Here is a 16,196-nt window from a genome sequence, read left to right on the forward strand (position 1 = left end):
ATATGAATTTTACACATGAATATACTGTACCTGTAATCGCGATTGCATAAAAAAACTGCTTGGACTTTTTGATCATCCCACAATTGTAGATCCATTACTCTGTATCTTGTTTACTGTGAGTGTGGGGGTCACCAGAGTACAACAGGATATGACAAAGTAAAAGAAATTCTACAAAAGAATACAGTGGAAGAAGTTTTCAGCATTAGTTTCTGAGCAAACACTCAAATGTGCTTCATTGCTGAAACTGTCAAAGCCTGGTCTTGGAATAAACATTTACACAAACTGAAGTGTCTGGTGTGTGTGTGTGTGTGTGTGTGTGTGTGTGTGTGTGTGTGTGTGATGAGATAGATGAGATTTGGGGGATTGCCTTAACATATGGTTGACAAGAGAGGGGGCATGTACGTAACTCTGTGTGACATTCTTTGTGGCATGTTAAGAATGTGCGTATACCCACACACACACACACACACACACACACACACAGGAGCTGTTGTGCTTTTACATCAAAGTGGTGACATTTAGCACCCGACTTCAATAAGAGGTCAAGCTCAGCAGATCACCCACCGTCAAAGCGGTGATGAGAATGTCACCCAGTCTTGTGTGTGTGTGTGTGTGTGTGTGTGTGTGAGAGAGAGAGAGAGAGAGAGAGAGAGAGAGAGAGCGAGAGAAAGCGAGAGTTTGAGTGACGGAGAGACAATGAATGAGAGAAATAGAGAGAGCATATGTTTCAGTGTTTGTGTGTCACAAGGTCAAATGAGCCTGTTGGTTGTATCTGTCAATGAGTTCTCTGAAAGTCTTCGAGGCAGGTCAACGACCTTATCTGCTGACTGTCCCCCATTCACACATACAGACTCAGGAGAAGCAAGTATTGTACTATTATAATGTCTCAACAATGTATAGTGCAGGGTAAATAAACTGGTTGAAGCTAAATTCTGTAGAGGGCCTCAGGACCCATACTGAGAGCATTTCCAGAAGGTCAAAAACCCTTAACATCACGACAGAATACCCATATGGTTCCAGGTTAGCAACAAGACTCGAAATATTCGTATACAGTATTTGGATGTGCAGATTGAATACAGAATTGGTATGATGCTGGTCAAATTGGACAAATGAGCAGCTTCAGAAGTCACTTAGATTTGGATACAGAGACATGCATGTTCATCTGATCACTGTTAAAAACAGGATTTCCATGTCGTTATTCAAGTTTCAAGTTTTTTTGTTCTTTTGAGGTGGCTCTCTTGATCTCACACACATATTTGGATCACATTTTGAATTTAAATAATTCAAATAATAATAATAGCTCTAATGGTCACAGGATCCATGTGACTTAGTCCTTTTATTGCATGTTTTGATGGTACTGTGGCTACTACCCCCAGAATTAACTTAACGTTAACTTGGGTCTATAGTTTCTAGATGTTATCAACAAAAAGCCCCCTTATCCCAGTAAGTGTAAAGCATTTTCTCAGACATGTAACTGATGATATGGTTGTGGATGGTATGTGTTCGGTAGATGCATTGTTAATGTGCTTTTTAACTTTTTCAACATGTGGCTTGCATACACATAAGTTAAATTATATAATGTCATTCAAATGGAATGCATCAAATACATTATGCAACACAAACAAATTCTTTCATGAATTATCTTAAATTGGCAAGTCACCATGTTTCCCTACTGTGATGTCATGTGTTTTTAAAGAAAATGTTATCTTTATCTTTATCTAAGGTGCAACTAAAATAAGCCATGTAGTTCAAACAAAAAATGGGCTAAAACAAACTCTCTTTTATATCAACCGAAACATAGAAACAATTGTTTATATTCCTGGCAGAGTTTTTATAAAAAGTTGTCTATACCCATCTGTCAGTTATCTTGTTCTGCACAAGAAGTCCTGTTTCTAATCAGTGTTCTAAACACATACGCAAACCTTTTAAACCCATTTAAAGGGGCTACTCTAGCAATTCTTTATCATACTCTAATGAAGTTGGGGGATTTGCAAGAAACACAGACACAACAGAATGGTCAAAACCAAGCAGAGGCAGACATATCCTGACTCAGTCAAGCTCCAAAGTCACTCTCTTATCCACCTAATCCCAGCCCATGTGTTCCTGTACTCAACTTTATCAACACATTTACAGAATTTAGTTAAAACTGAAGAAAATTGTACATCTGATGGAAAAGCAGTTGCAAAAAAAAAGTAAAAATAATGTTAGAGCATCACAAAAGCCCTCTATGAGTATTTGTCCCTGATTTATACCATCCTAATCGTCTGTTTGTTTAATCAGTGTTTTTGGGTCAGCAAACTTAGTGTTTAGGTTAAGTGTTTGGCCTGGATGTCTGTTTGACCCAAACAATTCTTTGTGGCTACAGTAATAGATTTTTGCATTGCTAAAGTAATTATTTACAGAGGAAAATCCTTGTTTAGCTGTCCTATTTTAGTTTTTGCATGTGCCTTTGTTTGTTTGGATTGTGAATGTTTGTGTCTAGCTGTCTATCCATCTGTCTGTGTGTGTGTGTGTGTGTGTGTGTGTGTGCAGTATGAACATTGTTGATGTGTGTTTATATATTTATTGAGAAGTCTCTGAATTAATTTAAGCTCTTCCATAATTGTGTTTTACTTGAATTAATCAAAAACCCTCAGTAACCCATGGATAAAATATTTACAATAACTAGATTTTACATTTAAATTGCATACACATAATGCAAGGCAATATTGGTGGTTTAAATGATAGAATGTACAGTATGCCTTGTGAAAATATACTGCACTTTTGCACTCTACTGACATTGTGTACATTACCACTGAAATGTGTTGAGAACATCTTTTGTAGTGAAGTGATATGTGAATATATATTACATTGTTTAAAATCAACAGTACTTATGTCAAGGTCCTTGGGGAGGGTGAAACAAAGGGAATAAAAAGGCATCTTCTTGAATAAGAAGAGAAAGTGAATAAAATGAAAGCAATATGACAAAGATTAACAGAGAAAAATGGGATAGAGATGCACATGATGCATGTGTATCCACAGACTTACACACAGGAAGAAAGCTGAGTCAAGCTAAGAGATCCTACAAAAACATGTATTTTGGCCAACATAAACAGAACCGATGAGGGAGGAAGCAAGAGTAAGATGTGGCAATTTTCCCCCTTTAAAAACATTAATTCACTACAACCTCGCCATTGCACTGGCAGTGATCCCCACTGCACATCCCGGCCTGAACATAAATCCTTTTTTATCCCATTCCACTACTTTATATTTGAGGTAGTAGCACCAGCTAGCTGTCAACACCAAGAATGATATTAAACCTTGCAAACAAAAAGACCACTACCAGGAACGATAAAGACAGTTAGGAGCCACCACTGGCCAAAAGGTAACAATTAGCTATGTATGTTAACAATAATTTCCAGTAACTACTTGCAGCTGCTACCATAGCTGCTCCCAGTCATTACTATATCAGCTGTTACCACAGTTAATATAGCAATGGTTGTTACAGTTTCCATAGATTGGTCTCCACAAGAGGGGAGTAGAAAATGAACCAAAATGGCTGAGAGCTTATGGGTAGAACATGAAAAGAAAATCTTCCATATTTCAAGACGGAAAGCCTCCCAGTTAGCTCGGGGTGCAAAAATAGCTATTGACATTAGCTCTAGCGATCTGGTCATAGCCATGTGTTTATTCTGTTTACTAAGGTGGTGTAGTTTTGCACAGAACCTGCAGAGGAAGAAAGAACTACTTTAAGCGCTAACTTTGTATATTGTCACGGTTAGCATTATCATTTCTACGAGCTGGAGTTTCTTACTGGAATTCCACGTGTCATAATAGCTAACTAGAGCTGAGTGGCTAAAACAGGCTTGTGGTAAGATCATTTTGAAAATGTTAATAGTTTGACCATTGAACGTAAATATAATATATATATTATAGAGCTTCCAGGTGTCTTAAAACCGCATTCTATGTAATGCCCAGCAGGGGGAGCTCCATGGCTACAATAAAAACCGATACCATCTAGTCTTATGGAGAAATGAATCGACTTCTCACTTGATTTATTAGCTCAGTAAACAGTTTCTTAATGAGTTTATGGTCTCAATCGCTAGTTTCACGTCTGCTTCCATACATTGTGATGTTGATTTATTAAATTATGATCCAATTTAGAGTAAAATAGATGATATCGCAGAGTATGCTTTTGGGCGTTGCTACCTTATGATTGACAGGTCATTCTCAGAGTGTCTGTCCAACGCAGCGCAGATCAAACTCAGATCAAACTGTCAGACTAGGCAGTGCTGATCAAATATGAAGCAAGATTCTCTTACTGCGTTGCCTATTTCTCACCTAAAATCGTTTCACAAACATATTTTAGTGTACTCTTTTAGCTATAAAATGAGATTGTGCCTGACCTGTTTCCTAGAAACTGTGACCTAGTTTCCTGTTACGGATAAGTCAAAACTGCGCAGCCAATGAGTACAGTTCAACTCACAGTATGTCACCTTCACTGGCTCTGATAAACCATCATGGCAACAACCATAATGCCAAACTTGAGGCTTCAAAACCAATGGGTGACATGACGATAGGTTCACACTTGAGTTTGACTGATTTTAAGCAAGTTGCTTCATTTCTAAGAACTGACAAAATCTGTAATTAAGCTTCCATGACATTGTGGCAACATGTTCTCTACCCCACTGCTGCGAACACATGCTGGATAAATTAGAACCCTATGTATACACAGATAATAGATATAGATATAAATAGCCTATTTTGTTGCTGCGTGTTGTGTCAATATGCAGCATATTACTCTTTATGCTTAGAAATCATTGCCATTAAATCTTACAAGGAATACTCAGTTTATTTACACAGATGCACTGTCACTGTTTGTGCTGCACCAGAGCTGTGTTAAGACTGACCCTGACAGTTAGGTCAATGGAAAAGATGCATGTAATCACTAGATCTACATCACAGTTTACAGAGGAAGTGCACAAAACATTTATTGAACTTATCAGGCTCTAAAGTTACCATTCCAGATGAAGTTTCAAAGAACGGAAACTTTCAGAAAAAAAATATTTACTTGGTCTGTATCCATCTCAGACTCTTAACAAAACATCAAAACACCTCGTGCCCTTAAGGCTGTCAATTTTGAGATGATGACTTTTTTTTTATGTTGACTTCAAAACAGCAACAACATCTGTTCATTTTACAAAGACAATATTTTTTTAAATCATAGTTTTGATACAGAAGTAAAGTCATAGTCATGTGCAATGTTTTGGCATGCCTTTGTCACTATTCATCACTGGTTCATTCTGAGGTCAGGGGGAAAACACACTGTGCTCCCTTCTGTCAAAGTCATATCTCACTTCTCTCCCTGTCTCTAAGCTTTTCTTTGTTCACAATCATTCAGCAGCCATTATAACAGGTCGAATATTCAGGCTAATGGTTACTGCCCTATGAAAATAATTCCTCTTTTCTATTCATCTGAGACATACAATAAAGAAACACACCATGGTCACAATTTTCTGTTGACAGACTAATACTAATAGTAAAGTAATGTGAGTTGTAATGGCAGCTGAAGCTGAAATTCCCGCTTGAAGTCCATCCATACTGGTCATCCGTGTCTTAGTTAATGGTTAGCTCCCTAGCTAAACAGTTATTGTTATAACTAGACTCCTAAAGAGCAGAAGTTAAGCTTCTTCTGGCACTCTTGAGAGTTACCTAAGAGCTTCAGGTGTATATCACCCCCCTCTGGACCGGTGGAGGGACAATCCACATTTGCATGTAAAGTAAGGAAAACTGAGATGGACTGCTAATTTGTGATCTGGCTAACAAAAACACAAATATATAAATAATATATATTTATATATATAAATATATATAAATAATGTAAAGTGATTGCTGAACGCATTGGGTGTTGCTTAAACAAACTTACGCATAAGATTCCTCGTCCAGACTCTTCCACGATAGCAAACTTCAATCAATTTCCGGGTCAGGAGCTTGAGGATGGAGGAGCAAGGATGAGAGGAAGCACAGTCAGCTGACTGTATAGCAACCACTGTCTTCCCTCCTTTGTAATTTTCTGCTGCCACCTGCCACCACTCACAGAGAAAGCCCTCCTTCTTTTTGCATACACCAGTTCAGCACAGTAATCAGATATTACCACTGTGATATACAAACCACCCATTATACGCTGCAGTGATTGCAGGACTGGCTAAGCTCTGCTTTGATTTCACATATCAACTTTACCCACACATCACAGAGATCTGGGATTTTTCATCTGCAAAAGATTGGATCAGAATGTTTGCACAGTATCTCCTATGGGCGCAACATCTTGCACGTCTGCTTGTGCCAGCAGTGTGTGCATGCGTATCATGAACTAACTGCACTGTGGTAGACAGAGGTTTTTGCATTTCCATGTGCATGTGTGCGCCATAAAGTCATCATGGAAGGGTGTGTGCATGTGTGTGTTTTTGTGTTGGTTGATTGGTGTGCCTTATGTGTCCCAAATTTGTAATCTGTATTTATCATTATCATCATCATATCAGTTACTCTAAAACCACTTTCCTCTATGTCTCTCCTGAATTCCCCTCCTCTTTTTTACCTTATTTTCATTCATTATATTCATTCTGAACTAACAACTAAATCCTGACAGAGATTACATTTCAGATTGAGTGGTATGATGAATTTCAAGGGAAATTGCAGACAGCATAGTAACTTTGGCCATTGTTCCTATCAGTGATGATGTCATTGTACTCATAGTTATACTCACCGTTGTCTCAGTTTTCCCAGATCTCAGCGGTGACTACAATGTTACCGTAATCGTATGTAATGGTAGCCAAAACAATAAAAATAAGATCCAGCTTGCAATAAACCACAACTTTCCTTTAAATTATCAGCCATACATTTAAAAACAATATGACTTCACTGTACCTGCTGGTAGGAACAACAGCACTGGACAACATAATTAAGCTGATTTAGTTCACTGCTGCCACTATGCAGAAACAGAGAGTGAAGTGAGTTGTGTATGAGGTAGGCTACAGAGTGGAAAACCAGGGTTTTGGAAACATGATTTCCTGTGGAAAGAGTGATGTCATGATGGTTTGTCTTTCACAGTCTCATGTGCACGCACATACACACACAGGCATTGTCTGCGCAAATCAAATTTTCTCTTGCACTCTGTTAATGTCATTAACATAGCTGTCTGTGTCAACAGTGCTGCACACTGCGTCGTTTTATAGTGTTTTTTTTTTTTTAGTTTACTACAGTGGTTGTGGAACAGAGTTTGTCAGCACAATTTATCTGAGACTGTTACATCGCAGCAGAAAAATTTCACTTTAATCTGATCTGATAAACTAAAGTACAAGTTCATTGTTCTTGTGACATAATGTAGTGACTACTTGCAAGCTTCTGTGTCTGACAGATAACCCTGAGCATGCGCTGCATGGGCTCAAGTGACTGTGACCATAGAGGTTAAACATAGTGATCCAACATGGCGGCCTCCATGGAAGGGGACCTGGTCCTTCTGTACATAAAAACAGCTCATTTTAAGGTTATGAAAACACAGCAGTTCTTACTTTCAGGTGATTATACACTAATGAAAACATACCTAAGAATATAATATTACATTTCTGCCAATAGACCCTCTTAAATGTTACACACTGGACCTTTAAGCAATCTTTCAGTGCTAGTTGAAAACATTGAGCTTTCCCTCTCATTCTGACATCAGTAATTCCTGAGATTTCACAGAATCCAAAGACCATGTATGAACAAAATATTGTAAGTTTCTTTAAAGTAGTAACTGGATTGGGGCCACAGTCCGGATGCTTTGAGCATGTTCTCAGCCAGGAAGGCAGTCTCACTCAACCAGGTATCCTGCCTCCTGGGGAGGGTTGGGAGCATTTTTCCATTAAAGCCCCACAGCTGCTAATTTAGTGAAGACCAAGGAGTGCAGATACACATATTCCCATGTTAGTCCATGGTGTCAGATTTGGAAGGGTACTGAAGGTGTGCATGTTAAAGGATGAGGCTGGTGTACCATATTTTTCTTGACAACAACTCTCTGTGGCAAACAAGAGTTTATAATGCATTTTCTGGTGACTATTTTCAGCAGTGGAGTAATACACATGTTGTACAATAGTGAGTATTTACAGGAGGATGGTCTATGTCGGATGGACTGAAAATAAACTAGTGCCAGTGTTTTCTGTGACTGTGTGGTTACTAGTGGGACCAGTAAGGAGGTGGTGGTGATCCTGCAGTGTCCTGAGCTAAATGCTAACATCAACATGCTAACATGCTTACAATGACCGTGTGTGATCAATATAATGTAATTACCCCTTTCACCCTCTTAGTGTAGTGTGTTAGCAGAGGCTGATTGGAATGTCATTTGTTTTGCAGGTATTTAAACTAAACTACTGGCCATATTAAGAATTTGACCTGATGATGTTATTATATTTCATCAGGACTGTGAATATCTGTACCAAATTTAATGGCAGTTCATCCAACATTTGAGATATTTCAGTGTGAACCAACATAGTTCACTAACCATCACACTGAACCAACTAACTGATATTGCCATGGCGCTATAGCATGGCTAAAAACAATGTACTAGTCTCACTCTTGTGCATTTAGTTGTGCAGGCTTTCGCTGCCCAGGATTTTTTCTTTTACTCCAAAGAAACCACAGTTGCGTCTGCTGGCAATCTTTTCACTCTCTGTGTGTGAAAAGATTTTTCTTGGAAAAGACATTTGCTCCTGAGAACGGCTAATGTAAATCTTTTTATAACCTTGTTATAGCTTTCAGACACAAAGTTGAATCCTCTGCTACAAGGTTAAAGAAAATGTTGGCTAGAAATGGCCCCTGGATAGCTGTTTGTGGCCACGATTTATTGATATCCTGTTTGAAAGCCTGATCTGATCGATTTCAAATTTAAACTGATTTACGTGCTTGAATTTCACTTGAACTTCAGTGTAATAACTCCACATTTTATTGCTTGTGTTGTGTAGCTGTCCTTTGCTAACTTGCCAACATTTTACCAGTGAAACCACATTTGGAATCACTTCTATTTTTAAATCCCCAGGCCTTTATTTATGCCCGATGGGTAGTTATTCAGATCAAATTTTAAAAACAGACTGATGAAAAAAGAGTAGTTTCATTTTGATGATAGTGTCTGTGTGTGTGTTGTTAATCTGCCCCTCCCCCTGTAGTACGTACCCAAACTGGCTTTAGTTTTCCATTCTGTTTTACTGGCACAAATTCAGCTTACGGTCCATGACCTCTTTCTCTGTCTTTGTCTGTTTTTGTCTTTTTCCTTTTTCATCTCTGAGTTTTACTCTCTATCCTGTATATCCAGCTAATTTATTTCCTTTGAATTGATTTGCCTTGTTGTGTCTCTTTCTCAGTCAATTAAAAAATAATTTTAGATGCTTAGATGATTTCTCTTTAGACTCTCTTCCTCTGTGTTTCTATGCAGTCATCATATTTCTTCTCTACCGTTTTCATATTTTCTCTCTGGTCTGGCTCTTTTCTCACGCTTTGACCTCAGCTAACCATCTCAGCTTTTTATTTTGTTGACATCCCACATTTGTACAGAGAAAGTACTCAGAATCTTCCAGCTGAGAACCATATTGCCAAATTTCATTTGATGTAACACACACAGACAGACAGTTTCATTTCAAAACATGTGCAAAACTGTGTTTGAGTATTTCAGTGTGACACCTTACACAACACAGAGGCTCTATAAATCCAAGAAATGAAAGAAGTTAATTAAATTTATGTGTACACTGAAACATATGAGGTGTCTTGAAAACAGTGTAACACTGGTTGACTCACTTTAAGCTTCATCGAAAACAACACACACTAACTGCTTTGTGAGTGAGTGTGTGTGTGTGTGTGTGTGTGTGTGTGTGTGTGTGTGTGTGTGTGTGTGTGTGTGTGTTGCACATCTACAAAGTCGATTCCTAAAAGTACCCATGAGCATGTGTTTTTATGTGTGTTTATGGCTTGCATGCTGACCCTTGTGTGTGTGCATGTGTTCAGAGGGTACAGACTACGATTGTTCTCTCTGGGTGTTAGCTTTCGGAGCAGGAAGTGCACGTTCAGGTCAGGGGGGGATCTAGGCACGCTCAGTCTGCCCACATCTGTTCAAATACCAGAGACCCTCAATAAGTCACACAGGAAATATGTGTGAGTATGTGCGTGTGTGCGCGTGCTACAGAAGCCGCTCTCTGTGAGCACAATTTATAAAAATATTTGACCTTTTCGCTGCATATAACACATTCCCACAATAAGTAACAGAGGAAAATTTGTCATGTACCTGCTGTAATGTTACTCCAAAAGGGCACAGACACTGAATAAACACATCAGTCATACAGCTCCAAAGTCAAAATACAATGAAGCTTTATACTGCTGATGCTTGATAGTGTTACTAATAGTGCAAGCCACGCACTGGTATCGCGATTTTTACTTTTCCATGTCTGTTTTATTTTAAAAGAGAGAGAGAGTTTTAATATCTGGAATCTCTAAGTGCTTTTCAAAACGCATAGGATCATTCTAAAAATTCTTTTATGTTTTCTGGTACTGGTCAAGGTTTTGTTAGGGTTAGGCACAATTACAATTTGGATCGTAATGTAAAGATTTTGGTGATGGTTTAGAGAAAATACTAACTATTGGTCAGAAAAATGATGTGAACAGTGTTCTGCCATGTATGCTAAAATATTATTACGTTGCTTTCAGTTTCTGAGAGACAACCGTCATAATTTACACGGCCACAAAATGTTTCTTGTCATCAATTTTGGTGAGGACAGTCTTGATCAGTGATGTGAGCTTTGGACCAAAATGAAAAGAAAACGCATCTCCACACAAGAACATAAATATTGAAAGTTTATGTAAAACCTTGTCACATTTAATTGGTTAAGTACACTGTATTTGGTTAAAGTTAAACAACAAAAACATTTGGTTAATGTTCGTAAAAGATCAAATGTACCTTCCGCTTCATTACATATAGGGAACACTACTTCCTGCATTGGCACTTAACTTTGGCATCGGACATAAATCTTGATGTGCAGAATCATCCAATAGGGATGTAATTACTAAGGATACTGGGCTGAAATGAGATACCCATCATTTGAGAAATACAATGAAATTAGGCTAAGGACTAGCTCCCTGGGATGCCAGTAAAATGTAGACAGCACTTGATCAGCCAGATATTTATAGTTAGAGAGGGAAAACAGCTTTAACCACCATGGTATCAGCCTTTAGGAGTGGCTTCGTATAAAACTCTTTTCTTTCCAGTGCAGGGAGGCAATAATTGGGGGGGATATGTGATCCACAATTAGTGTTAGTTAAAATTCAAGCCACTGAAGCCAAGCCACTGATGACTGACTAAGCCATGTAAACAGTGCATTGCAATTGTCCAGGCACAAAAAGACAAAGGCATGAATAAGCCTTTCTAAGTCAGGGAAAGACAAAGCTGATTTAATTTTGCTAATATTTCTTAGGTAGAAGTAGCAGGATTTAAAGAGATTGTTGACGTGTGGTACAAAGTTCAGTTGAGAATTGTAAGTGATAGATTTCTAGATTTCTGGCTGAAGATTTTAGATTAGTTGCCAGTGGACCAATAAAAGGTTGTAGGTTGCTTGCTAGGTCATCTGGGCCAAATACTAAATGAAATCTGTATTGTCTGAGTTCACCTGCTTAAAGGACAAGTGGAGTTGCGTATTGTCAGTGTAACAGTGAAAGGAGTTCCCATGAAAATTATTGATAATGTCTCCAAATGTAAGCATATAAAGACAAAACAAAATGGGACCATAAACACTGGATCCTACATTTCCTATAATGCAACTTGTCTTGTCTTTCATTAGACTCTTTCTTCGTGGTTAACATCCACACCTCCAGTCTGCAACCCAGGCTATCTGTTATAAATGTGTGGTCTTCAAGCCAAGCTAACCCTGATGACATCCGGGTTATTTTCTCTGACTCTAGAAAGCTGCCTCACAGACCACAGAAGACAGTATACAATGGTTTCTAGGAATCTGTGGAGTTCCCTTTTAAATTGTGTGTAAAATTATCACAAAAGGAAATAAAACAATTCAATAAACACTGGTACTCTCAGAAAACTTTCAACAACATTTTTATTGTTCACATAGCACTGTCTGTAATACATCCACATTGACTGTTTTATTCATGCTGGTGGTCAAATGGGAAAGGACTGGCGTCAGAGGTTGTGTGTTTGTGTTTTGCTGCATGCTTCCAGGAGGTTTAGGTACAATCCGACCTTTGTACGTGCATCAGGAAAACACAACTTTACAAAGATTTAGGTAAAATGATATAATTCCTCAGCAAAACACTGAATGTTTGACAAACGTGTGCAACGCTGATTTTCATGTGACTCAATACACTCTTTTTCATGCATTTAAACTACATCCCTTTTAATACAAACAGATGCAGACAGCCACACACACACACACAAGACTGACTCATGGGCTTTTGTAATGGCAATAAAAGCCGTCTGTTTCAAACACACCCTGTTGATTAAGAGTCAGTTAAAGTGTCTGAGACGATGAGGAAATGAGTGGAAGGGTTAGGAGGGGAAAAATGTGGGAAGGACGAATGTGATGAAGAGAGAGAGAGAGAGAGTAAGGTTTTAGTAAAGAAGGATGATAGGAGGATGGGGAGAAATCGACCTGGAGGAAAGAAGAAATAAAAGTAAATGTTCCCATGTGTTGCTGGCATTCTCGCAGAGAGCAGATGAAAGCAAAGGATAGTGAGTAAAAGGGATGTCATGACGACGCCCAACCGAACTTTCACAGGGAGTGGAGAGGATGGAGAGGAGAAGAAAGGAGGAGATGGATGTGGCATGAGGGAGGTGAAGACTGAAGAGAAGAACAGGATAGGAGATGAAGGTTTAAAGGCAAACTGGGAGACATGGAGGAATGAGGAGGAGTAAAGAAGGGCACCCTCTGATTTTTAAACAACCAGGGAAGAAGTGTTCTCTCAGCATTTTCCTGAAAAACAAAGAGCAGCTCCACAAATAGAAAATAAAACAAAAGCAGAGTGAGTCCCTAAAGTACTTTCTCTCCTCCTCCGCCCCTGTGCTGCCACGTTTACGGGACAATCTGTCTATTCTTAAGAAAGAAAAGCCCTGACAGCCAGACGGGAGCCAGGGAGAGACCAAGCACCCGTGGTAATAGCTGACATTAACATGTAAACAACGCCGGGAAAGAAAAAGAAAAAAAAAAATGGGTGGGAGAGGGCATTAATACTGCTTCAGTGTACAATGTCAGTACTGTGGCTGATATTGTTTTTAATGTTTGTTTTTACTTGGTGATGACGAATGATTGGGGTCCCGGGAGAGAAGAATTATATTTCAATATTCTATTCAACCAAAGAGCCATTGTTGACTCTCAGATTGTTTGAGTCATTTTTAGAGACCCGAAGACATAAAACTTTGAAAAATTCAAACATCTGTAACAACTATAATACACCTGCTGTGATAAGTCAAGTGATGAGTCTTCTGCGATGTCTCAAAAAGCATCATCATCATCATCATCATCATCATCATCATCATGATTTACTGGTGACAACCTCCTATGCAGCATATAGCAACACTTAGGTAATGTTTATAAGTGAATGCCTGATTTTTGCAGCTCTCGCTGTACAAAACATCCTGTGTAAACTCAGAACTCAGCTGAAAGACATGGATGCCTTTTTTAAAGTACACATGTTTAGAAATAGTAATGGCTTGCTAAGTAAAAGCTGTTTTTTTAGGTATTGTAATTAATGTGTTATCACGTGTTTCATATCTGACGTAGATGAGTTAAGTTTTAACCGATGTCTGGTTTCCTGTGTTCCATAAAACAGTGGTACTGAAGGGCGTAACTTTTTGCTATCTTTTTTTGACTTTCCTTCTTGGGAAAACAAGCCTTATCTACAAGCATAGAACTATTAGAAGCTCTTCCCTTTTTACATAGAAGACATTTTAACATGATGACACAGCTGGACTCAAGCGAGGCTGCCAGGCTTGATCAGTATTTTTTTTAACACTTTCCAACTGCTAATTACTGAAATAAATATTCTCAATTTTACCTGATGCTGAAAATGTTGACTTCCATTAGCTGAATGCTGAAGATAAATTGAGTATTTTTTTTCTTGAATGGAACTGTATTTGTTGTTGCATATATAGGGCTAGAAGTGGCTCCATGTTGCTGCAAGGTTTTGAAATCCAGTCTCAAGCAGATTCCCCTTAAGACTGCAGCACTTACACTCAGTTGCTATCCACCTAGGACATGTTGGGCCTCAAAGAAGTGATATAACCAACCGGGTTATGGCCAGTCAAGTTAGGCATCTTAAGCAGATATATTCATATGTTCCATATTGCATATTGTATGGGCAAAGAGACAGTTTATAGTTCCATGAATGGTCAGAACTGTTTACTGGCCTAAATATGACATCTAGTGGATGTTAATTAGCTACTACACCTTTCACTCTGTTCACTCCTTCATTTATTCTTTCCCAGACATAGACCATGTGAAGAGACAATCTGCAATGTACTGTAGTGATACAATAAACTCAGCAATATAAAAGGGTAATATTCCCTGTGGGTAAAAAGCCAAGAAAAAAAATGTCCATTTGTGATTTTTCTCCAAATTTTAAATGACAATAAAAATGCCAAAGAAAAGGGGGGTCTAACTTTTAAAACGTTTATTGATTATAGTCAACTTTTAACATATAAAAACACATATGATCATTATGAAACATTTGTATAAAACACATTGACTATACATTGTTAGAACAAGTTGGAGATGAGTCCATGTCTTCAGGTTTGTGTGCTGTTGTGTGTCTCTGTGCTGCTGCCTTCTGCCTGTGAACACACACTCTGCTGTGTTTTCTCCTCCAAGCTCTTCTTGATAGTCAGCTCTCTCTCAGCCTCCTCAACACGTGGAGCTTTGGCCGCCTGGATGTGGAGCTTCCCATCGGGAGCCAGGTAGCAGGTGACGGCTTCGGGGTTCAGTCCTTCAGGCAGATCAAACTCTCGTCTGAACTCCTGCCGGCTGTAAGAGTAGGAGCCTTTCTCGTCCTCATGCTTCTTCTCTGTCTTCCCGCTGACTCTCAGCTTCCTGCCCACCTGTCTGACAGACAGCTCCTCTGGGGAAAAGCCTTGAGTGTCCAGGGTCAGGCCAAAGTCCTCTCCCTCTTTCTCCAGCTGGTAGGAAAGCGGTTGCACGGCCACGCTGGTTTGGAAAGGCTCCGTCTCCTCCAGGATCTTGTGTTGAAGTTTGTCCATCAGCTCCAGACTGCTGCGGAGCTCCTGTAGGTTTCTCTGCAGTAGATCCTGCTGGTGGAGCAGAGGTCTGACCTCTGGCCACAGACTGCGTACAGGCCAGTACAAGTCCATGAATGGACTGAGGGCAGACTGGAATCCATGAGAGCACAGCATCTTCACTGTGTGTTTAGTGTTGAGTCCTCTTGTTGTGAGATGAACCGCTGTTAAAGTGTCTGTTCTCTTCTGTGTTGCTTTCTGTCTCAGCAGTGGGACTGTCCCAGCTTTTATATTCTGACTGGAGGAGCTCCAGAGGCTTCAGGAAGTTTCCTGTCATTACCACAGCTCTCCACTGGGTGGGGCTGTTATTCAGGAGTGCTGACGTCACTGGATCATTCCTGTTTGGTCAGGAAGTTTTCTAAATACATTTTAGCTTCCAGGCAAAAATCATTTAATGAATTTCAATATGCAGCGGACATTGATGAGTTCCAAAAAAGACTAACAAATCTTGTGTCACTCTTTCAATTATCTGAAATCTTAAATTTCCCATTTCTTATGTTTTCTGGATGGTAGCAGATGGACAAGATAAATGAATTATATAGCCTTAATTTGACTGGGAGGAGAAAAAATATGTCATCACGATAAAATTTGTGATCAACTATTGTAACTTAACAGGACGTTTTCTAAATACATTTTATGCTGAATTGAACTAAAAGAGCAGACAAAGACCCACAGTAGATGGATTTCAAATTTGCATGAATTATTGTCAGAACTTTTTCCAGTATACATATGCTGCTTTCATCTGTAGAACATTTAAACCAAAATTCTTCTATGGGAAAGAGAACAGGGCAGAGTTAGCTCTTCCACCAGAGGACAGTGAGGATGAGGAGAAAGACGTTGATGTGAACCTGGATGAGAGCAGTGACAGCTCAGAGTCAGAGTCAGGCACAGATACAGAACCACAGGA

At 39.1% G+C, this 16,196-nt stretch overlaps 1 protein-coding gene across 1 annotated transcript; it reads right to left on the minus strand.

Moving 5' to 3' along the window:
- Nucleotides 1–14,655: 14,655 nt before the first annotated feature.
- Nucleotides 14,656–15,612, minus strand: LOC127370902 (heat shock protein 30-like). Its single transcript, XM_051413384.1, has one exon. The coding sequence runs from the start codon at nucleotides 15,404–15,406 to the stop codon at nucleotides 14,786–14,788; it is 621 nt and encodes a 206-aa protein (XP_051269344.1). The 5' UTR covers nucleotides 15,407–15,612; the 3' UTR covers nucleotides 14,656–14,785.
- Nucleotides 15,613–16,196: the final 584 nt, after the last annotated feature.

Source organism: Dicentrarchus labrax, unplaced genomic scaffold, assembly GCF_905237075.1.
Source record: "Dicentrarchus labrax unplaced genomic scaffold, dlabrax2021, whole genome shotgun sequence".
Taxonomy (NCBI): Eukaryota; Metazoa; Chordata; class Actinopteri; family Moronidae; genus Dicentrarchus; species Dicentrarchus labrax.